The sequence below is a fragment of the Rhinopithecus bieti genome, unplaced genomic scaffold (assembly GCF_001698545.2).
Source record: "Rhinopithecus bieti isolate Rb0 unplaced genomic scaffold, ASM169854v2 scaffold_25740, whole genome shotgun sequence".
Classification (NCBI taxonomy): Eukaryota; Metazoa; Chordata; class Mammalia; order Primates; family Cercopithecidae; genus Rhinopithecus; species Rhinopithecus bieti.
In genome coordinates, this window is record NW_016811705.1 from 372,731 (window position 1) to 399,286 (window position 26,556).

The 26,556-nt window shown below is 39.4% G+C and overlaps 1 protein-coding gene across 1 annotated transcript in view; it reads left to right on the forward strand.

Annotated features, from left to right (window-relative positions):
* The first annotated feature begins 491 nt into the window (after positions 1 to 491).
* The window catches only part of TNKS2 (tankyrase 2), a 68,156-nt gene continuing 42,091 nt past the window's right edge, over positions 492 to 26,556 (forward strand). The window contains exons 1-8 of the mRNA XM_017894700.1: positions 492 to 1,199; positions 13,204 to 13,428; positions 17,348 to 17,447; positions 18,017 to 18,021; positions 19,480 to 19,507; positions 19,689 to 19,764; positions 20,150 to 20,244; positions 22,808 to 22,874. Of these exons, the coding sequence (XP_017750189.1) occupies positions 554 to 1,199; positions 13,204 to 13,428; positions 17,348 to 17,447; positions 18,017 to 18,021; positions 19,480 to 19,507; positions 19,689 to 19,764; positions 20,150 to 20,244; positions 22,808 to 22,874 (1,242 nt within the window). The 5' untranslated portion in view covers positions 492 to 553. The remainder of the gene's footprint in view (positions 1,200 to 13,203; positions 13,429 to 17,347; positions 17,448 to 18,016; positions 18,022 to 19,479; positions 19,508 to 19,688; positions 19,765 to 20,149; positions 20,245 to 22,807; positions 22,875 to 26,556) is intronic.

The window sequence follows — 26,556 nt, forward strand, 5'->3', positions numbered from 1 at the left end:
AGAAAAAATTACAACTCAGAAAACTTTCTTGGAGATGCCTATGCTCAGTGTATCCCAACTTTAGGCATATCGGGTACAATATTGATTTACAAAAAGTTCCTCTAATCAATGCTGAGCTAATAACTTACCGTGGAAAGAGTAATTGGTCACAGCCATCCCTCCAACTGGAGTCAACTTTCATGACTGTTCTGATTTCCTTTATTTTGGGGCAGTTCATCCAAACTTCTAATTAAACGGCAACTACCTCACTTTTGATAAGTGGTTTACAAGAAACAGCAACAACAAAGCAGTTGCGGAGGAAAGAAAAGAAACACAGTTTTAAAAAAACGGAAAAGAAATCTCCCAGGAGAAAGGGATGTGGAGACTGAAAATATGGACAATTTCCACACTAAGACTTCCAAAAGAATATGCAAGATCGGAGCAAAACTTTCAAGGGCTCTTTTTCAGTGTAATGCTAGCGACGAAGTTCAGCTTGAAAAGCTCAGGGCTTAAAAAAAAAAACAAAAAAGACAATACGCAGAATCGTTTGGCTTCAGCAAAACCCACCGCAAAGATGGCGGTGGGACGAAGCCCCTTCTCCCGGCGCCGAAGCCTCTCGCCTCACATTTCCCACAAACCCTTCTCCGCGCCCCGCTCGCCGAAACCTGCCCGGCCGGTGCCCGGCCACTGCGCACGCGCAGAACGACGTCACGTGCGCTCCCAGGGCTTGGCGGAGCTGGCAGGAGGGGCCTTGCCAGCTTCCGCCGCCGCGTCGCTTCAGGTCTCGGACGGCGGATTCGCGCTGCCACCGCCGCCGCGGGGCAGCCGGGGGGCAGGGAGCCAAGCGAGGGGCGCGCGGTGGCGCGGCCATGGGACTGAGCAGGATCCGGTGACAGCAGGGAGCCGAGCGGCCCGGGCCCTGAGCGCGTCTTCTCCAGGGGGCCTCGCCCTCCTGCTTGCGGGGCCGGGGCTCCTGCTGCCGTTGCTGGCGCTGCTGCTGGCTGTGGCGGCGGCCAGGATCATGTCGGGTCGCCGCTGCGCCGGCGGGGGAGCGGCCTCCGCGAGCGCAGCGGCCGAGGCCATGGAGCCGGCCGCCCGAGAGCTATTTGAGGCGTGCCGCAACGGGGACGTGGAGCGAGTCAAGAGGCTGGTGACGCCTGAGAAGGTGAACAGCCGCGACACGGCGGGCAGGAAATCCACCCCGCTGCACTTCGCCGCAGGTAACCGGGGCCAGCGTTCCCTCGCCTCGCTCCAGACCCTCCACCTGCGCACCCGGGGCCCACAGGCCTGAAACCAGTGATCCTCCGCCCACTGACCTTTCTCCAGGGCTCTGGTCCTGGTGATCTCGCTCTCTTCCAGTAGGGACTGAGGAGATTAGGGATGGGATGAGCGTGCCACACTCACTGGAAGTTTTTGTTTTGTTTTTTTTTTTGCCGAGTGTGAGGGGTGGTTTGGGGTTTTGGCTTTGTTTTGTTTTACAGTATCAACAATACCTGTACCAACTTCCGGTCTTGTTACCCTAGAAGGCCTCTACACACAAGAAAGAGTAGGGGACGTAGTTGATAGACCTTATGATTTAAAAGGTCAGTTACCTCCAAAATTTTTCGTTCTTGCGAGTTCCATTTGGGTTAAGGTCTTGAAGGACTTTGTAAAATACAAGGAAGTAATTTAGGAGGAGTAACTTAATAGGACCTTGACACATTAGAATTAGTTGGTTTATCAGAATAGCCAATCATTACCAAGTTTCTGGAGTGACTAGAACTGGAAATAGGCAAGTTTGGGAGAACTGAAATCTGACTTAGGCTGGGTGCGGGAAGCCTTAGACGCGCACACACACACAAATACACACACACAAGTTGAGGTGGAAAGTAGTAGTGTAAGAGAAAAGCTGGTGCAAGTACTTGAGCTTGAATCTAGAATTTAAGTTGGGATTAACCTTGCTTCATTCTGAAATTTAGATCGTTTGAATTACATTAATACATATTAGGTTCACTTCATGATATAAGCATGTTAAATTTAGTCGAAGAATTTAAAAGAGCCTTAGATGGGATATTCAGCTTATTTCCAAAAAACATGCATGCTTTTCACTTGTAGGAAAGATTATGACTTTTTCTAACTTCAGGTGAGTCATGCATAATTGAAAATGGGAGTACCTCTTCTTACCTCTGACAATCCTGGGTTTTTGTTTTGTGTATTTCATGAATGTTTAAAACAATTTTTTTAAAAATCAGGGAGTACTGTTAAAGTACTCCTGTTCTTTTGGAGCTAGGTTGATGAAGAGAAAAGGAGCAGTGAGAAAGATTTCCTGTTTCACAGATACTACTTTTACACTTTCTACCAATTGGAGATTTGTTCGCTTTAACCTGTTCCGGGTTTTAAATGTAAATACTACCAGGAGGTATGCTTTTTTGACCAATTGCACCTTTGTTGGATTTCCACTGGGGAGTCTTTTAAAAAGAAGAAAGTTTGGAGAATCTAGGTGGGAGAATTAAAAACAGTTTGTGGGCAATGGAAAGAGAAGGAAGAATACTTAAGTCAAATCACACCTAGTTAGCCTTTTGTCCTGAAATTTTGGTGGTAAGTGCTGCTGTTCTTGAGCTAATTTAGATTGTCCTGTTTGACCATGTAGTCAACTTTTAAACAACTGGTTTGGCAAACTGTCACGATCAACTGATACATAAGCCAAAGGGTAGGGTTACTTAGATTCTGTTCGGTTGATCTGTGGGATAAAAATAACCAAGAAAGATCTTAGTTGCTACCTTTTAAGAATTTGGTGTATTAGTGAGTTCATATCTGAAAATAGTAATATTTAGAGGTATAAGGTTATGGTATTAGATCCTCACTGACCTTGTTCCTTCTCTACCTTCCCGCCTTCAGTTCTGTCCCAACATTTCAAAGCATTTTTTTACATAGGTTTCATTTTGTTTGTTCAAGTTTGGAAAACTTAATATTTTGGAAACCAACCCACCCCTCGCAACTTACCCAAATTATCAGGTATAGGTTATAAGATTAAGAGGTAGAGGTATGAAAAGGAGTAATAAAAATTATGAGGTGGGGGTTCTTCATTCAACCAGAGCTTTTGAAGTCCTGCACTTCAATCATATAAGAAACTTTTTAAAAAACTGGCTTTGTAAATTTAATCTGAATTTTAGGTTCATCAGAGAGAAGCTCTTTAAGTGCATCTAACTACCTTTTCACTTAATATATGGAGGATACACTTTATAATCTGTTGTAGGTAGTGAGTTATCAGTCATGTTAATGTGCCTGCAAGCATACTGTTGGAAGTTCAACACAGGTGGTGGTATTATGTAACTGCCTGACCAAGCAGTTTCTCGTGTTTGTACATCAGTCATAGAGTTAGCTGTTGGAGGTGATGGGGGACATAATTATTTTAAAATTTTTTATAGCCAGTTCAAGTTTGGAGATTTTATTAGAGGCGGCATGTTTTTGTCTTTTTGTTTTGATTCCCAAGTAGTATTAGCACTGAGAGGTGCGTGCAGACCACAGAAAATGAAAATCAGTTTAGAAAACATTTGGTTTAATTTCATCCCCAAAAGTTAGTTCAATTAAAAGAATAATCAGTTGCCAGCACCAAGACAGTTAAATTCTATTAATGAAGAAGACAGTCAGCATAAACAGGAATTTTCCTTCTACTAGGTGATTTTTTTATTATTGAACTAGACTGCATACTTTTCTTCTAGATAAATATTATTTAAGAAGTAATTTCTTAGGAGAAAAATGACTCTGAAAATTGTTTCCTTTTCAGTCCGCCTGCCACTGCCCCCGACCATACACAGATATACACAAGAAAGGAATAATTTTATTTTTTTTTTTGAGACAGAGTCTAGCTCTGTCTCCCAAGCTGGGGTGCAATGGCACGATCTCAGCTCACTGCAACCTCCATCTCCCGGGTTCAAGCGATTCTCCTGTCTCAGCCTCCTGAGTAGCTGGGATTACAGGTATGCACCACCACGGCCGGCTAATTTTTGTATTTTTAGTAGAGACAGGGTCTCACCATGTTGGTCAGGCTGGTCTCAAACTCTTGACCTCGTGATCCGCCTGCCTCGGCCTCCCTAAAGTACTGGGATCACAGGCGAGAGCCGCCGTGCCTGGCCAGGAATGATTTTTTTCCAACACGTAACAGAACTTGTAGAGGCATGTTGGTGGTAGGGTGGCTGTTGCTCTAATTTTACTAAAAGCAAAAGTATCTGAAATTCTTGACAGTTAATGCCCTAGAAAACAACAGATTTCAGTAAAGAAGACTCTGCTTCTCTGAGCTTATTTCTAAAAAGTAAAGAAGAGGTGACACAAACTTGGGGAGAAAGTCATCTTGATGCCATCATAGAAATGAAAGAAATATGTGGCATTCCTTACAATCTTAGAACTCTTGGAGTAGAGGTAGAAGCTTGCATTGTAGAATCCTAGCTAAACAAGGTAACGCTTGTTTTATATTTATAGTATGTTACTATTAGTATGAGTATGCTACTGAGCCATATACATTGGACCAGTTAGACTGGACTTGGATTATTATATTCAATTGTGTGAATCAAATGTAAGATGGGATTTTTTTATTCAGAGGAGAAAAGTGGAATCAGAGCGTCTGGAATTTATTGCACAAGCATAGGAAAATTAGTGTTGCTTATTCTAGAGATGAAAGAAGACTATACCATGTTACCATCTTCACATATGTGGAAGAATCGCAAAGAGTGAGTGGATATTACTTGTGTGGCTTTGAGAGTCAAAACTAAGGCCAGTAGGTGGAAGGTTACAAGGGGTCAGACAACCTTTAACAATATTCAGCCATGGAACTGGCTGGATGTATCCAAGCAGTGGCTGGATTGGCATTTTTCAGAGATGTTGTAGAGAGGATTTCAGCCTAGTTCAGCCAACAAGTTATAATCTCATTGGTGTAAGAAAATGGGATGATTCCTCCAATTTGAAGGCTTTGATTGCTCAGCTACCAAAGATATACTAGCTTTTGTGATTGCCATTCATATCTTTTCCCAAAATGATAACTATTGGAGACCTCCAGTAACCTCTCAGTAACATTTCCTTCTTTGGCTGTAGGCCAATATCATAGTTGTAAGAGATGCACAAAATTTATCCAACACTCTTCACCTGGAACTACAATTATAGATTGTTGTTTTAAGGATTGGTTTTTGCTGTGGGAGATGTTTAAATCATACATCAGCAGGAAACCCCTAGTATCAAATAAAGATCAATCTATTTAGGAATTCATCATCTTTCTTGACTTGTCAAAACTCCCAGTGTATTATCAAGATTTTGAGCCATACCTTTGCCCTCAGCTCTTGCTGGATTTAGAGGTAGACAGATGACTTCAATAACAAGAGTTTGGAGTACTCCTTTCAGTATTCCCCCATTCAGATGGTCAAAATTTCATCACTGTAGAGGCCATGGCATTATTTTCCAAGTTTCTACCAATCTGGCCAGACAGTCTATCTATCCCAAGTTGAGATGGGCAAAGTCCTCTCCCTTGTATTCTTCATTCTTAAGAAATACATTTGGGAAATACTTTTCTGGATCTTAGCAAACTGAAGTTAATAGTAAATGAGGCCCAGGCACGGTGCCACAGGCTATAATCCCAGCACTCTGGGAGGCAAAGGCAGGAGTATCACCTGAGCTCAAGAGTTCAAGACCAGCCTGGGCAACATGGTAAAACCTCATCTCTACAAAAAAATAGAAAAATGAGCCGGACATGGTGGCACAGGCCTAACACTTTGGGAGGCAAAGACAGGAGTATCACTTGAGCTTAAGAGTTCAAGAGCAGCCTGGGCAACATGGCGAAACTTCATCTCTACAAAAACAATAGAAAACTTAGCCAGGCATGGTGGCGCAGGCCTGTAGTACTAGCTACTTGGGAGGCTAAGGTTGGAGGATTACTTGAGCCAAGGCTGCAGTGAGCAGAGATTGCGCCATTGTGCTCTAGGCTGGGCAACAGAGGGAAACCTTGTAACACAGAATAGTAAATGAGAGGTTTAAAATGACATTCCTCAGAAAAAATCTGTCACTGAGAGTCCTGACTGACTGTTGCTTGAAAGCCGAAGGCTGTTTGATTATACCTTCCAGTCTCCCAGACCACAGGAGCTTTGTTTTGTGGCATTTGTTGACATTTTTCCAGAACTTTGCCTTTGGACAAAACCCTATGTGATAGCCTACCTTTAGATATTGCAAGACATCGCCATCTCATATGGTACCAATGGTATTATCAGTGATTAATCCCACCTTTGGACTATAAAAGACAGGAGGGGAATAGCACTTAGTTAAACTTCCTAAGAGTCTAAGTTGGTTTCTCTGTAGGGACTTGACTGCCTCACAGCTTTTGGGAAGCCATTCAGATGAAAGCATGTTTCCAGTATAGCAGCAAAATATGATACTATTAACAATAGTCATGGTTGGCAAGCAGTACCCGGAGCTGCTGAAACTGATGGCATCTAGATAAGTAATAAATTTGACAAGAAGCTACTTTCTCTGTTTTCACAAATCATTAACACCACATTCTTTGTGAGGGTCCTTTCCTATTCCAGCAGAGTATTAGACATGCATTAAACAAATGTCTGTCAAGTCCTACTATATGCCAGACACTGACCTTGTCCCTGAGTAAACTGAAATGAATAGGACACAATACCTGCCATTAACTGACACGTGGTTAATGTGGTCAACAAATACACTTTACAGATAGGCCTGCTTTGCTTCACTGTAAGCACTATGTAGTAGATTCATACTCTCTATATGGTTTCATCAGGATTTTCACAAGTAGAACAGTGTTTGAAGTTGAGTGCTGTTCCATAATTACAAAATAAACTACAGTATGTCCTGAGAAGCCATGACTACCAACTTTATTTAGGCTTCTGGTTTCTCATAAAGAGATCCTTAGAATATGGAGATTGACATTGACTCTGAGGATATGCCTATTTATGTTCTACCTGGCCAGTGAGAATGTGATCAGAATATACCCTGCAAAGCATTTTTTCTTCCAGAAATTGATGCTTAACAGAAGTACTTTGAACTATTCTTGAGACCATAACAATAGGGATTTTATCAAGGATTACTCTTCAGTTTGGGAGGTATGATTTTTTTGGGGGTCGGGGGTGAGGCACAGAGTTTCACTCTTGTCGCCCAGGCTGGAGTGCAGTGGTGCGATCTTGGCTCACTTCAACCTCCACCTCCCAGGTTCAAGCAATTCTCTTGCCTCCTGCTTCAGCCTCCCGAGTAGCTGGGATTACAGGCATGTACCACCATGCCTGGCTAATTTTTATATTTTTAGTAGAAATTGGGTTTCACCATGTTGACCACAGTGGTCTCGAACTCCTGACCTCAGGTGATCCACCCACTTCTGCCTCCCAAAGTGCTGGGATTACAGTGTGAGCCTCAGCGCCCAGCCAGGAATTATCTTAAATCTAAAGATTTCGCTAGACTCCAAACAGCTTTTTTTTTTTTTTTTTTACATAGCTACCTATTGACTGCCTCCAAATAATTTACTTTAAGTGCCCAAGATGTGGCTTCAAACTTTCAAAATCTCAGACTCTTCATCTACTGTCTCAGCATAGCAGATTACATTCACTCACATATTGTAGTCCTTACCTTATGAGTGTAAAATCATACTGACCTCTACTATCAGTCACCAGACTGATTTCAGACATCTTAATGACTAGGAAATCATGTTGATACAAACATTGACACAGAAGTAATCTGTGTCTTGGAATGTTGGTAACTATGTGGGTATAATCACTTTACCCATTCTACCTATATCGATTGCCTCAGCTAAAACTTAGTTTCAGTAATGTCTTTCTCTTTAACTCTGATTTCACCCAACCCTCTTCTCTTTCCAGCCTTATTTTGACAGAAAGCTACTACTTGACCTTCTTTTAGATCGCCAATCCTTTGGGACAGATATCTTCCCACTTGACACTGTCTCTTGTAACAGCTAGATGTTTTACTCCAGCTATTTCTATACACACCTAACTCTCCTTTCTGGGGGAGTTAGCCTGTGAGTCACCATTTTGATTACTTCAGATATGCTTATTACTGCTGAAGAATAGTAATCCTTATTCTAAAATGCTTGGGTAAATCAAATAATTTTTATAGAGTTTGTTATAAACTCTATAAAGTTATAAAATAACTTTATAGAGTTAGCTTTACAACTTTTTCTTTATTTTGATTCTTTTCTTTTACTCTCCAAATTAAGAAACCTTTTTCTAAAAGCATTTCCTGCAGGTGGGTGCTAAGTGGTTGGGATAGCAGAACCATAGATTAGGGCAACTGTGAATAGCCTACTTGGGGAGGACAGTGTGATCAGCAATGCCCAGGAAGTGATCAGGAAGGAAGACTGAAGTCAGGGCTAATGACAGCAAGAGCTGACCTTCACCTCTTTGAAATTTTACTACTTGGCTTCTGCAGTGCCATTCTTTCTTAGTTTTACTTCTCAGTCTCTTTTTCATATACCGTGATACCGTGATACATTGATTCAGCAAATATCAACAAATTGCTCTATACCTTGTACTCTGAAGGATGCTGGGGAAGTAGTGATGAATTAAGATGCACATGGCTCTTGTCCTTCATGGAACTAAGAGTCTAGAAAATGCTGGGCACGGTGGCTCGTGCCTGTAATCCTAGCACTTGGGGAGGCCGAGGTGGGCAGATCACAAGGTCAGGAGATCGAGACCATCCTGGCTAACACGGTGAAACCCTGTCCCTAGTAAAAATACAAAAAAAATTAGCTGGGCATGGTGGCGGGTGCCTGTAGCCCCAGCTACTCCGACGGCTGAGACAGGAGAATGGCGTGAACCTGGGAGGCGGAGCTTGCAGTGAGCCGCGATCGCGCCACTGCACTCTAGCCTGGGGGACAGAGCAAGATTCTGTCTCAAAAAAAAAAAAAAAAAAAGAGTCTAGAAAATAAGTAAAGAGTAATTACAAATTTTAATAACTGCCGAGAAATACTGCTATGAACAGCAAAGACAAAAATCCCTGCTGGTATGGAGCTTGCATTCTAGTGAAGGAGGTGGGAGATAGACCAACTAAATGGTGTGAAGATAGGAAAAAATGTGGATGGGCAGAAGGGACTATTTTAGATAGGATGATCGGGGATCGCCTTCTTAAGGTGGTGATATTTAAACAAACTAGGTAGTGAGTAGAAGTAGGATGCTTTGTGCAAGGGAAGAGCATTCCAAGCAGAAGGGCAGTGTGTACCAAGTCAATGGCATACTTGACAAACTGAAAGAAAGCTATATTATAGTTGGGAAAGGGAAGAATCATGTGAAGTGAAATTAGAGAAAGTGAGGGCCAGTTCATGAGGGAGCTTTTAAGGCCATAGTAGAGTGTTTGAATTGTATTCTAAGAGCATCAGTGGGAAACCAAGGAATTATTTTAAACAGGGCTGTGATATGATTATTTTAAAAGGTCACTAGAGACAGAAGTGGAAATGAGAGACCTATTTAGCGGAGATTATTGCAGGAACTTATGCTGGAGGTGGTAGTGGTTGGAGTAAGGTAATATGAGTGGAAATAGAAGTTGGAAACATGTTGAGTTTGAGATACCTTTAAAATATCTGGAAGGAAATATGTTAAGTAAACATTCTGGAATTTGGATGAAAAGTCTAGACTGGAGATTTAAATTTGAGGGTTGTGCATCTAGGTAGTATTTAAAGCCGTGGGATCAGATAAGATTATCTAAAAAGAGGTTAGAAAACTGAGTCTTGAGGAATCCCAGCATTTAGAAATCGGGTAGAGGAAGCAATAAGCCCTCAGTGAGATACGACATGTCTAAAACTTGGATTCCTCATCTTCTGCCACAAATCTATTTTCATCTGCAGCCTTGCCCCCATTTCAGTTGATGGCAACTTCACTCTTCCATTACTCAGGCCAAAAACCTTGGCAGTAGTGTGTGTAGTAGTAAGATTGGAAACAACCTAACTATGTATGAGAATGGAACTAGTTCCATTTTGACTCTCCCAATTAAGAAAATATATACAATACTGATAGAAGTTGATTTCTGGGATATTATTAATAACAGATTTTTTTTAAGAAAGGAAGATGTAAACACTATCTTTAAAGATATATATTAGCAAATGTTTGCTTGCATGTATGTAAAATAACTTCAAGGTATGTGAAAAAAAGTGATAACCAGAAGGAATGAAACTGGAAAGTTGGAAATAGGGGTGGGAGGAAGGCTTCACCAGCCATGTGACTATTACCTATCGTGTTCACATGAACCATGTGGGTATACTATCCTAACCAAATCAGTCTTAATCTTAGCCCTTATCATCTGTCACCTAGACTATGGCACATAGCATTCTAAAACCTTAAGGACCTATCTACTGCCTATCTCTGCATTTGATTCATTTATTCACACAATTGCCAAGGTGATCTTTCTTTAAAAAAAACAAAAACAAAAACAAATAGTCACTGCCTTAAACACATCATTCTGTGACTAATGATGTGTTGTAGCAGTATTTTTCAAACTGTTTCCAAGAGGTGCTCAGAGATGCCGGAATATTTTCTTTTGGATCTTTGTGAGGGGAAGAAGGAGGATTCAACCGGAATAGTTTTTATTTTATTCAATTAATTTGCAATTCTATGAATGCCAACTATGTACTAGGCATTGGGTATTTAGCAGTAAACATGACCTGTACTTATTATAATCTTAAATAAGATCTAATTGAAATCTGTCTGGGCCCGGTGCAATGGCTCATGCCTGTAATCCCCACGCTTTGGGAGGCTGAGGCCAGTGGATTACTTGAGGTCAGAAGTTCGAGACCAGCCTGGCCAACATGGCAATACCCCATGTCTACTAAAAATACAAAAAAGAATTAGCCAGGCATGATGGTGCGCACCTGTAGTCCCAGCTACTCAGGAAACTAAGGCAAGAGAACCGCTTAAGCCCAGGAAGCAGAGGTTGCAGTGAGCTGAGATTGTGCCATTGCACTCCAGCCTGGGTGACAGAGCAAGACTCTGTCTCAAAAAACAAAACAAAACCTGCTATCTGAAAACAGTTTGAAAAACACTAATTTATGGGACAAAGGCCAGGTGCTACCTTAGCCTGACATACTCCTTTTTGTTGTTTTGTTTTTTGTTTTTTGTTTGTTTGTTTGTTTGTTTTTTGAAACAGAGTCTCACTCTGTCTCCCGGGCTGGAGTGCAGTGGCCCAGTCTCGGCGTACTGCAAGGTCCATCTCCCGGGTTCACGCCATTCTCCTACCTCAGGCTCCCAAGTAGCTGGGACTACAGGCGCCTGCCACAACACCCAGCTAATTTTTTTTTTTTTTTTTTAGCAGAGACAGAGTTTCACCATGTTAGCCAGGATGGTCTCGATCTCCTGACCTCATGATCCACCCGCCTCGCCTCCCAAAGTGCTGGATTTTGCCTGGCCAGCCTGACATTCTCCTGATCTGGCGTCTGCCCACTTTGGCATTCTGTGTCCTGGCTGTTATGGAGCATTTGTTCGTTCTTTTTTTTCTTTTCTTTTCTTTTCTTTCTTTCTTCTTTTTTTTCTTTTTTTCTGAGATGGAGTCTCACTCTGTTACCCAGGCTGGAGGGCGGTGGCGTGATCTCGGCTCACTGCAACCTACACCTGCCGAGTTCAAGCAATTCTCATTCCTCAGCTTCCCGTATAGCTGGAATTACAGGCACGTGCCACCACACCTGGCTAATTTTTTTGTATTTTTAGTAGAGACTGAGTTTCACCATGCTGACCAGGCTGGTCTTGAACTCCTGACCTCGTGATCTGCCCACCTGGGCCTCCCAAAGTGCTGGGATTACTGGCATGAGCCACTGTGACCAGCCCAAGCATTTATTCTTTCATACCTCCATGTCTGTGTACATTGTTTCTTTCTTGCTCATCTCCTTTCCCTCACCTCTCCCTCCTCTTCTCATTTTCCTAATGATCCCTTATTTTTCTGGAAACTTTCAGCTTAGGTGTCATCACTGGAATTGCCTTAGGCAAGTCTTTTCCGTTCTCTGCTTTCCCCTAATTTAGGAGTTCCCTTCTTTGAGCTCTAGTAGCACTTTATATATAGTAGCAATTATATTGTATTGAAATTTAAAATCTTCATATCTTAAATTATGAGCTCTTTGAGAGGGGGAAGAATCAAAGATACAAAGATACTCATCTTTGTGACCACAGAGCCCAGCAATGTTAAAACAAAAATAGTTAATCTTTTTAACTATCTCTAGCTCTTCCATCAGGTGCAACCAGGCCAACCCCAGGCATCAACCTTAGAAAGGTTGTACCGTTACTTTCTTAACTGTTCTCATTGCTGGTCATCTTGGAAGAACTGCGGTCAGACTTGGTGGCTTAAGAATAGAATGGAGAAATTTCAGAAGAGTGAGCAGTTCCTTTCTGTCTACCCAAACACATTATAGACCTCTCTCCATCTGCTTTAATGTATGCCTGAAAGCCTTGTCATTTCACAACTAGGTGTGAAAAGATTTTAAGTACTAATATATAGGAGTGATAAGAGATTGACACTCATTGGTACTAGATCTGTAAACCAGTATAAATAAATTATCAGACTTTTTTTTGTTTTATTTGGGGGCAGTTGAGCAGAACTGTGGAATGTTGGTACCTAAAGGAGGCCTCCTACGTGGAAAGAAGTTATATATGTGTTGTGCAAGTGACAAAGTAGGGACTCCTTTGAAGACACTGGATTTTATACTTTTGCCTGGGGTTATCTCTCTGTCTCACTAGAGACACATATTAGCTGTAAGTGGATCTTTTTTTGTTGCTTCTCGTAGTCCCCCCAGTTTAGCAGAAACATTCTATGAGATAGATGTGGGAAAGGAATTCTAGCAAGAGTTTTGTCACTGTATCATAAGGTTGTGATTTACGTATTTAAGTTTTATACTTTGAACATCTGAAAATGCATACATACTAAATACACAGAACTCTATTGTAGAGTGAAAAACATTTGAACTTTGAGCTTTCAGTCACTTATTTTGTGTTCTTTCTTTGAGGTTAGTACTAGTAGTACCACCCAAGGCACTACTTAGGTACCACTGCTACTTAGTGGAGAGTCACTCTGGCTTTATCATTAAGGTTAGTTATTGATATATTTCTGATCACCTTTCCATTAATTAGTTCTTGAATTATTATTAGTTCTTGAGTCTGTTATTATTTTTCAACCTGAAACATTTTAGCATGGATGGTACTTATTCTAATTTGATACCTTTTCCTTGTTGAACTTACGTGTGGACAATTTGTTTTCATCTAGGTTTTGGGCGGAAAGACGTAGTTGAATATTTGCTTCAGAATGGTGCAAATGTCCAAGCACGTGATGATGGGGGCCTTATTCCTCTTCATAATGCATGCTCTTTTGGTCATGCTGAAGTAGTCAATCTCCTTTTGCGACATGGTGCAGACCCCAATGCTCGAGATAATTGGAATTATACTCCTCTCCATGAAGCTGCAATTAAAGGAAAGATTGATGTTTGTATTGGTAAGACTGTTAACTTTTCTGACTCTTCCTAATGTTGTAACTATTCTGAATCTGAACTGAATTAATCTGTTCATATCATCAAATTCTGTCAAGCTGAATTTATATATTTAAGAACATCCCATGATTTAATTTAACTACTATTTACTGAGTGTCTTTTTGTGTGTAGTACTGAGCCTAAATTTCTTTGGAGAATGGAATACAAAGTGCCTATTCTCTGGAAACTTGCATTCTCTTGGGAGATAAAATACACAAAGAGCCAGATAAAGGTATGGTGGAAGGGAACAGAGAGTGTTAAGAGGATAATGAGCACAGTGACTTGGCAGATCAAGTCAAGGCCCTACTTTTTGGAGTCTTTCCAGTGGAGAAAGGGTTAAAAAGGTAGGTGGGGATTTCTTTATAAAAAGCTTTAAATACCAGGTTAAGGAGCTTGATATTAGTATGTGTAGGCAGTGTGGAATATTGAAGATTTTTTGAGGAAGGGAACACTGTGATAAGAGTACATAGTATGCAGTCATGTTCCATGTAACTCCATTTCAAAATGGACGACATACATAAGGGTGGTCTCATAAGATTATAATGGAGCTGAAAAATTCCTGCCACCTACTAACTTTGTAGCAGTCCTAACTTCATAGCACAAGGCATTACTCAAGTTTTTGTGGTGATGCTGGGTTAACAAACCTAGTGCACTGCCAGTCATATAAAGGTGTAGCATATAAAATTATGTACACTACATAATACTTGATAATAACCAACTTTGATACTGGTTTATATATATACTATACTTTTTATTGTGATTTAATTTTGTTGAGTATACTCAGCAATTAAAAAAAAAAGTTAACTGTAAAACAGCCTCAGGCAGGTGTTCCAGAAGAAGGCATTATTATAGGAGATGGCAACTCCATGTATGTTATTTTGCCCCTAAAGACCTTCCAGTGGGACAAGATGTGGAGGTGGAAGACAGTAATATTGATGATCCTAAACCTATGTAGGCCTAGCTAATATGTATGTCTGCATCTTAGTTTTTAACAGAAAAGTTGTAAAAAAATTTTTTTGAGTAGAGAAAAGCTTATAAAATAAAACATAAAGAAAATACTTTTGTATAGCTCTATGTAATGTTTGTTTTGTTATTACAAAAGTCAAAATGTTTTATAACTAAAAGTTTATAATGTAAAAAGGTTACAGTAAGCTAATTATTGAAGAAATACATTTTTAAAATAAATTTGCATAGCTAAGAGGTGTACAGTGTTTATGTAGAGTCTACAATGGTGTACTATAATATACTGTAAGTGTACAGTGTTTATGTAGAGTCTACAATAATGTACTATAATATCCTAGACCTTCACATTCACTCATCACTTACTCACTGACTAACTCAGAGCAGCTTCCAGCCCTGCAAGCTCCATTCATGGTAAATGTGCTATACAGATATACCATTTCTTATCTTTTATACTATATTTAGAGATATTTAGTTACAGGTATACTTGCCATTGTATTATAGTTGCCTGCAGTATTCAGTACAGTAACATGTTGTTCAGGTTTGTAGCCTAGGAGGAATAGGCTATACCATGTAGCCTAGGTGTTTGGTAGACTGTACCATCTAGGTTTGTGTAAACATACTCTGGTGTTGACACAATGATGGACTCACCTAACAAGGCATTTCTCAAAATATATCCCTGTCATTAAGTGACACATGGGGACTGTGTAGGATGGATGGTATCAAGGATACCAGTTAGGAAACTGTAAAGTAACCCAGGTGAGAAATGATAGCTACTGAATTATAGGGGTATAGGAGAGTAGAAATGACAGGATAAGTAAGAAAATTATATAGTATATGAGAAGGCTTTTTGAGAATTTTTATTAACCTGATATTTACTTTTGTGAGACAAACAAATTCAAGGATTTTGGACTCATTGCCACCTTAACTCCATTATTTCCTGATGTAAAACGGACAGTTGAAATCCTTAACAGATGGAAAGTGAGTTCAGTGCACTAGAAAAAGTCCAGGTGTTCTATGCTAGACTTAAATTGGACCTCATCGTCCCCAGCATCCCAAATCACTGTTTGTGTCAACCTCACCAGCTTAGTTTAAATTAGGTCATTTATAAAGATGTGAAATGGATTTCCTAGTTACCTCTGTCCAATTCTCCTTTTCTGTATGTTATCTTAAATTGTTCCTGGCCTACATTCAAATACATCATTTTTACCACATAACCCATCTCTGGTACCTCAGAATCTTAGACATATAATTAATTAGTTTTAATAATGTAGAGTTTTCCAAAGGTAGTTATAATCTGCACTATCTAATATGGTAGCTAAGAGCTTGAAATGTCTGAATTGAGATGTACTCTAAGGGGAAAAAGCATACCACATTTTAGAGACTTAGTACAAATAAAAGTAAAATATCTACTTTTATATTGATTATAATATAAATGTAAATATTGAATTTTTGGATGGATTAGGTGAAGTGTGTTCAAATTAATTTGAACTGTTTCTTTTTTTAATGTAGTTACTAGAAAATGTTGAATTATTTATGTGGCTCACGTTTATTTCTATTGAACAGCACTGGTATATATAGGAGTAGAGCAGAATGGAAATTCACCCTATCAAAGAACAGCAACTGAGCTTCCTTTCTGCACATATTTGCCTGTCTTCCTCCAGCTCCTTATTTAGAGAGTATACTGGAATATCTTCATAATAATACAAATAATAATATAGTACAGAACAAAACACAAGACTTCTCTTTTTTTTTCAGATGGAGTCTTGCTCCGTCGCCCAGGCTAGAGTGCAGTGGTGTTATCTCCACTCACTGCAAGCTCCACCTCCCGGGTTCACACCATTCTCCTGTCTCAGCCTCTCAAGTAACTGGGACTACAGGTGCCCGCCACCATGCCCGGCTAATTTTTTGTATTTTTAGTAGAGACAGAGTTTCACCATGTTAGCCAGGATGGTCTCTGTCTCTTGACCTCGTGATCCTCCCGCCTTGGCCTCCCAAAGTGCTGGGATCACAGGCGTGAGCCACCGCACCCAGCCAAGACTTCTCTTTTTATGTGCCTTGAATTATAATGTAGTAGTTTTGATTTGGGGTAGGTTAACCCCACTAAGGGTATTTGGATTTTAACTTAAAATTCAGTGTAGTTAACCTCAAAAAACTAACTGCTCAGCTAGCAACCCTTATTTATATATCCCTCAGTTAAGATTTTTCCAAAGAAAAATTGTCCTTGTAAGGAGTAATTTGCACCTTCGTTTCAATGCACATACTCCACTCTTTAGACTGTTTACCTTGCACCTTACAAGTGCATTGTATTATGGTTTCAATAGTGGACGAATACAAGCAGCCTCCTGTTGATTATTCAGCCTTCCTGAAGAATAGAAAGATAATGACTGACGACCTTGCAGAATTTGTTGAAAGCATAAGGAAGCTATTCAGTTTTTTGTTTGTGTTTTTTAAAAAAGAATTTACCTGTGTGATTTTTTTTTTTCTTAAAAATTCTACAGATCTCTGTTCCCAGGCTATCTATAGCTTTAGACATTTTATTTCTGTCATGATGAACAGTCTCTCTAGCATAAGCAGTGTTCTTTTGGAGTGAGAAAAGAAGCTTTCAAGCACACTTGCCTTTTTTTTCCCCTTATACATTCTTACCTATCCTTAGTCACTTGTCACCAGCTGTATAAATAGCAAAGGAAAATCTACATTGAACTGAGGGGGAACTTATTTAATGTGTCTTTAATGCATTAAATAATAGAATACTTTATGTATTATTTGTATATTTAAAATGTAACATTCCCATTCTGACAAGATACGAAAGGTCTTTAAACAACTTTGAGACTTTGCTGGATCAGAATTCTTGAGAAAATGATTTACTAAAATCAAGTTGTTAAAATTACCATTGAACTTCAAAATAGTGTTGCTATTTTGCAGTGCTCTTACAGCATGGAGCTGAGCCAACCATCCGAAATACAGATGGAAGGACAGCATTGGATTTAGCAGATCCATCTGCCAAAGCAGTGCTTACTGGTAAGTCTGTATACTCTGGTTATTCCAGGAAGCCTGTAAAGAACAAGCTTGCCAGGTAGGAAATTTGCCTCCTGTGATTTATGACCTCAGCTAGATTTTTAAAATAGTGTCAGTTCAGTAGCTTTCCTTTTCTACATCTAGATAGCTGACATTTGATTCTCCTCTAAGAAAAATAAAGCTTTCTTTTTCTTTTCTAATTTATGTTTACATATGTCATTGTTACCTTATTGGGAGTGAGGGTAATAGATAATTGTATGTTGCTGTAGTATATTCAGGTTATTTCTTAAATACCCCTGAGTTTTTCAGATAACTTATGCCTGCCCCTTTATATACAGGTTGAGTATTTCTAATCCAAACTTCAAAACACTTCTGGTTTTAAGCATATCAGATAAGGGATGTTCAAGCTGTACTGTTTTTTTTAATGTATTTTAATAATTTTTGATGGAATCCTTTCAAAAAGCACTAGCCATTCAGAAGAGGATTCTAGGCACACTCATTTCGGTACCATGAAGAATGCTAGTTGTACTCTGCTGTAACATATTTATGTCCTTGGAACCTATTGCTATGCATAAGCTATAGTTTAGATTGACAAGCTTTCCTGAGTTGTATCCACTTCATGTATTATCTCCCTTGTCAGTGTGCTTTCCTCTTAGCAACTCAGCCATATTATTTACCATATTCTTATCTACCTTGTGATGACTAGAATCATACCTAATCTAAAGTCAAGAGCCTAAGGGGCTTTGCTGTGAGCTTTGTGCCTGGATTTTGTGTTTATTTCTTCTACCATTGCTGAGAAAATTTAGACTTCTTCTTGAAAAGACTTCTAGAAGTGTGCACTGTTATTGTGACTATCAATCAGTGTTTATTTTCTCCTTTAGTAATCCATGTTATTCCATGCTTTTATTTTTGTTTTTTAAATCTTGGGCCTCAAAAGAAGCATTGCCTTGGCAGTCAATACACAATTCACATTGTGGGCAGCAGTTTGGATGTCATTCAGCAAATCATTATATTAATTTAAATTTTGTTGATTTTATAGTTTTGTTTGTATTCATTTGTAAAAGTAAAGGCTTCAGTAAAGAAGAAATAGAGTTCATAGTTAATCCTTTTTTATATTTGTATATATTTAAAGTAGCATTAAATAAGCATGATATTAGTGTTGAAAAATCTAGGTTCATAAAGATGTTAATGATTATGTTATAATCAGTGATGCTATAGATTCTTTTGTAATTTCTATGATGTTGGTATATTGAGTTTTGTTTGCTTTGTTTAGGGGTTTGTTTTTGGGGGGTGTGTGTAGTATGTGCATGTGTGTATATCAAGGTCTCGCTCTGTCGCCCAGGCTGGAGTGCAGTAGCACAGTCACAGCTCACTGCAGCCTGAACCTATCCAGGTTCAGGTGATCCTCCAACCTCAGTCTCCCGAGTAGCTGGGATTGCAGGCGTGCATCATCACACCCAGCCAATTTTTGTATTTTTTGTAGAGAGAGGGTTTCACCATGTTCCCAGGCTAGTCTCTAACTCTTGGGCTCAAGCGATCCACCCACCTCAGCCTCCCAAAGTGCTGGAATTACAGACATGAGCCAATACACTTGGCCTTTTTTAGGTTTGGAACAAAGTTGTAGATACATTTTGTTTCTCTGTTATGAAAATACCATACTCATTTTAGGAAATTTGAAGGGAAAAAGGAAAAGGTCACCAATAACCTGTGACCCGAGATAAACTTTGTTAATATTTTGGTATATTTTCTTTTGGGTTTTCTTGCGCATATTGTTTTATATAGTTGAGGTTGCCTTTCATTATATAAAATAGAATCTTTTTTTTTTTAATCCCATAGCAAAGGTATTTCATGTTTGCTTTTCATGCAAATATTTTTAAACTACATAATATTTTGTTAATGAACTAGTTTCCATTTATTGGAAATTTATTTCCAAATTTATCTACTTTATAATTCATTGGGCATCTTTTGCATAAAACTCGTTAATTTTCTTTTTAATTTCTATACTTTTTTTTTTTTCTAATTCACAGGTGAATTATAAGAAAGAATGAAGCTCTTGGAAAGTGCCAGGTACGTACGTAATGGTTTTAAATATTTAACAGGAAGTACTTTCACGCATGTAACTTTTTTTCTTGTTTTTTATTTACAGTAAGCAAACTTTTAAAAAGAATTTTTTGTAATGGTTACAGTACTTATCTTGAGGAAGATCTGATGAAGAATGCAAATTGCTAATACTTTTTTTGTATTCTAGGAGTGGCAATGAAGAAAAAATGATGGCTCTACTTACACCATTAAATGTCAACTGCCACGCAAGTGATGGCAGAAAGGTACTTCCTTTTGCAACTGAGTTTGTGTTTATCTCCTGGTAACATAAAGATAAAGATGTGTTTATCTTATGATAAATTGAAATATATTTGAAGAGAGCACTGATGTTTTAAGTATTTCAGTATTTTCAGTATTTCAAATTCTTAAGCTTAGTAAAACTTTATTGATGATAAACAGTTATTTGCCTCCTATATGCAATAGTGAATTTATAAACTTGTATACTATACCTTCAATATGTATGTTGGATTTTGTAAAACCAAATTGATAACTCCTTAAACAATGAAGTCATAATTGGGTTTTCTGGTTTTATATTTGGGTTTTTTCCCTTTTACACATTTTATTCAACCATTATTTGAATTCCATTAATATATTTGATTAATATTTCAGTCAACTCCATTGCATTTGGCAGCAGGATATAACAGAGTAAAGATTGTACAGTTGTTACTGCAACATGGAGCTGATGTCCATGCTAAAGATAAAGGGTAAGCATTTGAACAAAAACAAGGACTTTTTACTTGTTACTGTCATCTTAAAACAATCTTTTAACCTTACAAAAATCATATTTTTTACTAAATAACATTAATATGTATCGAGCTTTTACAATGTACAGGTTCTCTGAGGGCACAGGAAATTATAAAACCTTAAGCCCACAGCTCATAGAAGGTGTACATTACACTTCAGAGGGCATGAAAAGATACCTAAGAATACTATGAGGTCTCTACCAAGTGTTGGATCATTGAGAGAGATAGCACTGCAGGAGTTCCCAAGAGGGAACTCTCAGTGATGGTTGACTGAAGTGGTTGGGAAATCCCTCAGAATGAGGTGTGACTTGACCTGGACTGTAAAGTTAAGTCTCAATTCAAGAAAGCAGTTTGTGGAACATTAATCTGCAAGACAATTAGGATAACTGGGGGCTGCTAAAGCAGACATTAAAGCACATTTTAAAAACAGTGACTAGACTAGCTTTGCTGGAGCAGATGATTCACACAAGAAACAAATGAAGGTTAGGATTAGAGAAATAGGTAAGAACCAGGTTTTGGAGGACTTGGTATTTAGCCTAAGTAATTCAAACTTCACTCTGTGATCTGAAACAAAGGAGATTATTATTCTAAAAGAAGTTTTAAGAGGTGCGTTTGAAAGCAGTGTGTTGGCTAAATTGGGAGAGAAGACTAGAAGCAAAAGCAGCAATTAGGAAAGTGAGCATTCTAGAGGTTTAAGTATAATCAGGATTCATAATAATGGTGGCAGAATAAATGAAAATGAAGGAATAGATGCAAGAGTTATTTCTGTGTAAGAATGGATAAGGTTTGGGCTGGGCACGGTGCCTCACGCCTGTAATCCCAGCACTTTGGGAGGCTGAGGCGGGCGGATCACGAGGTCAGGAGATCGAGACCATCCTGGCTAACACAGTGAAACCCCGTCTCTATAAAAATACAAAAAATTAGCCGGGCGTGGTGGCAGGCGCCTGTAGTCCCAGCTACTCAGGAGGCTGAGGCAGGAGAATGGCATGAACCTGGGAGGCGGAGCTTGCAGCGAGCCGAGATCGCGCCACTGCACTCCAGCCTGGGTGACAGAGCAAGACTCCATCTCAAAAAAAAAAAAAAGAATGGATAAGATTTGTCGAATGGATATGATGAGCGAGGAATAAAAGGAAAACTACACTTCAAGTTCTGAATGAGTTAGATCCAATGATACACATATGAAATACACAAGGCAAAATTGTTTGGGGGGAAACTGTTGAATTGACTTCTAGAAGTCTTAGTTTATTTTTTGTTTGCTTGTTGCATTTTTTATTTTATTTTTATTTTATTTTATATTATTTTATTTTATTTGAGACGGAGTCTCGCTTTGTCGCCCAGGCTGGAGTGCAGTGGCAAGATCTCGGCTCATTGCAACCTCTGCCTCCCAGGTTCAAGTGATTCTCCTGCCTCAGCCTTCTGAGTAGTTGGGATTACAGGCACCTGCCATTACACCTAGCTAATTTTCGTATTTTTAGTAGAGACGAGGTTTCACCATGTTGGCCAGGCTCGAACTCCTGACGTCAGGTGATCCACCTGGCTCAGCCTCCCGAAGTGCTCAGATTACAGGTGTGAGCCACCACACCCGGCCTAGAACGCTTAGTTTAATGGGATGATACAGGAACATAGTGGAAGCATCTAGTAGGTAGTTAGGAACAAAATTGGTGCTCAGGCAAGTGAAGAATCATATATTCAAAAATAGTAAGGAAAGCCATGAACCTTTCAAGAGAGGACTTGTAGAACTAAAGACTAAATCACAGGTGACCATCCCTTACCAGAGGCTGGCATGATGGTGACTGTGGCAACATATTAGTGAGTAATCCCAAAGGAGAAGGAAAAGCTTAAAGATAGAAGTCAAGATTTTAAAGTTTCACTCTATCTTCCCATAGAGAAAGTTCTTCCTCCACTCCCATCATGGAAGAATTGGCTTTCAGCTTATTAAGGATCTCAAAAAAGTTTTAAAAATGAGCTAGTATTTGAGCTAAGTCTGGAAAAGACATGTAGAAATGATCCAGAACAAAGGAGGGAGGGAAATCTATACCCAGGGAACAGTATGTGTAGAGACATACAGGGAACTGTAAGTTTAGCATACCATTATTGAAGGGTAAGCCTAGAGAGGGAGCCAGATAATTGTGTGTGCCACATTAATAAGTTGGAACCATCTCTTGAAAACACAGTGTTAAGGTGTAACTACATCAGACTTACCTTTTAGAAAAATCTGCCTCAGCTTGGAGGATAAAGTGGAGTGGGGGCTATTTCAATAGTGCAAGGGAGAAATAACAGGCCCAAACTAAGGCAGTGGCAGTGGCGTTGAAGTATGAAGGAAGACAGATTTGAAAGAGACTTGGGAGTTCATATTCTTGGGACTTAGGGTTCAAATGGATGTTACTAAATTTGGAACATTTTTATTAGAACATCACATAATCCACTTGCTATTTAAGTAATTAAATACATTTTAATTTATAAATTTCCCTAGGCCTAAGAAATATATACTAAAACAGGATTTTTTTTCCCCTTCTCATTGTAGTGATCTGGTACCATTGCACAATGCCTGTTCTTATGGTCATTATGAAGTAACTGAACTTTTGGTCAAGGTTAGTGTTCTTGTACTCTCTAATTTCTGCAGTTACGTAAAATAACTTGAAATACATTAGTATATATCTGGGTTTCTTTTTATTTTCTGTGTTCTTAGTGCTTAAAGAAGTAGAAGTATTTATAAGCATTATAAAATATAGGTGACTGATAGCTCAGCATTTAACTGCTTTGAGATTTTTGAGATACCATATGATTTTTTTTTTTTTTTTTTTTTTTTTCCTGAGACAAAGTCTCACTCTTGCCCAGGCCGGAGTGCAGTGGTGCGATCTTGGCTCTCTGCAACCTCCACCTCCAGGGTTCAAACGATTCTCCTGCCACAGCCTCCTGAGTAGATGGGATTTCAGACGTGCACCATCACGCCCAGCTAAATTTTGTTAGAGATGGGGTTTCACCATGTTGGCCAGGCTGGTCTTAAACTCCTGACCTCAAGTGATTCACCTGCCTCGGCCTCCCAAAGTGCTGGGATTATAGCCATGAGTCACCATACCCAGCGTGGATACCATATGTTTTTAAATATTAGCACTGTCATCTTGCTACACATCATCTTGTGACGCATCATCTGAAATCCCATCTACTCAGGAGGCTGTGGCAGGAGAATCGTTTGAACCGTGGAGATGGAGGTTACAGTGAGCCCAGATCGCACCTCTGCACTCCAGCATGGGCAAGAGTGAGACCTTGTCTCAAAAAAAAATAATAATAATATAGAATAGCAGATAAAGTGATTCCATAATTTATAGCTAAAGGTGAAGTTTCAAAACTCTAAAAAGCAGTTTTTAGTGAATCATATTTTGTTAAAACCACCAGATGTAATAGCAAGATTTGCCAATTGTACTTTGAGTTGGAGCAGGCTCATTTGGTAAGGTTCACTTCTTCCAGTGTGCTCAACAGCTGTCTAACAAACAGGTTCCCAAGACTAGCAAGAAACTTTTTTTTTTTTTTTTTTTTTTTGAGACGGAGTCTTGCTTTGTCTCCCAGCCTGGAGCGCAGTGGCACAATCAGCTTGCTGCAACCTCTGCCTCCTGGGTTCAAGCGATTCTCCTGCCTCAGCCTCCCAAGTACCTGGGATTACAGGTATGTGCCACCATGCCCAGCTAATTTTCTATTTTTAGTAGATACAGAGTTTCACCATGTTGGCCAGGCTGTTCTTGAACTCTTGACCTCAGGTGATCTGCCCGCCTCGGCCTCCCAAGGTGCTGGGATTACAGGCGTAAGCCACCAAGCCCAGCCCGAAACTTCCTCTTTTGACCCCTTTTAGATGAGAGTAGAAGATATATATTATCCTTGGAAGTGGATCCCAGGATGTTACCCATACCCTTTAACTTCTGTTGTCCTGCACCCATTCTACCCCTTCAGTACTTTTCCCTACTCTCGGCAGCTGTTATGAGAAGAGAAGAGGACACTTGTTTCCAATGCCTCTGTGGTTCCTTTTGGGCCTGTGTCTTATGAAATACATTTTCCCATAGAAACAACTTTATAATAATAATTAGATACTCTGAGTAGCATATAAACCTTATTAAACTTATAATGTGGCTGTAGTGTTATACATTTGTGAGAGTAATGCTTTTGCTTCTTGTAAAACTGAATCTTGACTCCAGCAGAACATTAGAAAGTTGTTATAGATGAGAATGAAACATCAGATTGCACTGGGACTTAAAGACAACTGAGTGGTATTATCCTAAGACCTAGTGTTTTACTAAAGAAGAATGAAAGGCTGACTAGAGGTCATACCTACAGAGGGGGTTAGCTCACGTGAGGGTGTAATAGTTACCAGGGTAGTAAAGTTAAGCAAAGTCAGGAGAAAGCAAGTAGATAGGGATTGAGAATGCAGATTCTGAGCAGTGCTGAGTCTATTGGCAACACTTGCCTAAATAGTTTGGCATTTAACAGCAAACACCCAGTGACTGCTTTCCATGACCAGAGCATTTGCTAGCCATGGAAGGCACTAAGACATAATCCCTGGGCAAAGCATTCAGATAATGAAGGTCTTGCACTAACAGGCACAAGACTAACAGGGAATTCTCTTAGCATTCTTCCTCATAGTCTCTGAATACTAGGAAGCAAGCAGACAGATCTGGCTAGAGTGGAGGAAAAACTTATGTCAGATAGAGTCATAATTAATTAAACCACTGTGCAGTGTGTTGACTGATATTTCTTTGCTTGGAAGGCAATGTTGGAACCTCCAGTGGGGCCTGAAGCTTCTATCTTTATCTTCATTGTGATGCACACTTTTATGGTTGACTTGATAAAAAATTAAAAAGGATGCTTATCCAGTTTGCAGATTAACATGAAGCTGGGAAGGATAACTAATATTCAAGTTGATAGAATCAAGGGTCAAAACCATCTCACCAGGCTCTAAGCTTTGGTTGAAACCAGTAAGATTAAATATAATGGGGCTCAGCAAGGACACTTAAGTTCACGAAATAAGTCGCACAAGAACAAGATGGGAGAGGAGAAAATACTTTGATGTTTACTTCTTAATTTAAACAATAATACAGAGTGTTTAAATGACCCATTAACTCAAAGTATAAATTGTAATATGGCAACTTAAAAAGCTGTCATAATTTTGTGCCAATAGTAGAATAGTATTGCAAGCAAATATAATCATGGATGCACTGTACTCTGCACACCCAAACCACACTGGAATCTATGATTTTAGGCTCTCGGTTTTGTTTGTTGTTGTTGTTTTTGGCCAGAGGGAGAGGGTCTCACTCTGCCACCCAGGCTGGAGTGCAGTGGCGCAATCATGGCTCATTGCAGCCACGACCTTTCCGGGCTCAGGTGATCCTCCCACCTCAGCCTCCCGAGTAGCTGAAATTACAGGCGTGGCACCACCACACATGGTTAATTTATTTTTTGTAGAGATAAGGGTTCACCATATTGCCCAGTTGGGTCTTGAACTCCTAAGCTCAAGCGATCCACCCACCTCGGCCTCCCAAAGTGCTGGAATTACAGGCATAAGCCACTGCCCCTGGCCTCAATTATTTTTTAATGAATTTTTTAAGCTGAAGTATATTTAGTTGAGGGCCACCACGAGAATAAGTGGAAACCATCTGATATAAAAGATGAGTGTCCTTTATGATGTCTTTTGCTCCAGAGGCAAATAGATGAAAGTTAAAAGTACATATTTTAACTTAGTGTAGAAGAAAACTTTCTAACAACAGAAGTTCTCTAGTAACTATAAAAAGCCATGTTGGCTGCAAATTAGCTCCCCATTGTTGAAAATATTCAAAGTGTAAGAAGCTGGTTCACCTTAGTTGAATGCTGTATTGTGTTTGATTGGTTAAACTAGTATGACTTCAGTGTTCCATACTTAGCCAACTCCAGTATTTGGAAATGGCTAAAATTAAAAAGCCTAACAATACAAAGTGTTAGCAAGGATATGTAGCAATTGGAACTCAAATGTTGCAGTGTAGCAGTGGAACTCAAATGTTGCTGGTGGCTGTATAAAATGCTATAGCCACATTAGAAAACTCTTTGACAATTTCTAATAAAGTTAAACATATATCTACCATGACAGTATATGTTCATAAAGAAATGTTTATGATAGCTGATTTGTAACACAGGTTGACTATCCATTGTCTGAAATGCTTGGGATTAGAAGTGTTTTAGATTTCAGATTTGTTTGGATTTTAGAATATTGCATATATACTACATAATAAGATATCTTGAGGATGGAACCCA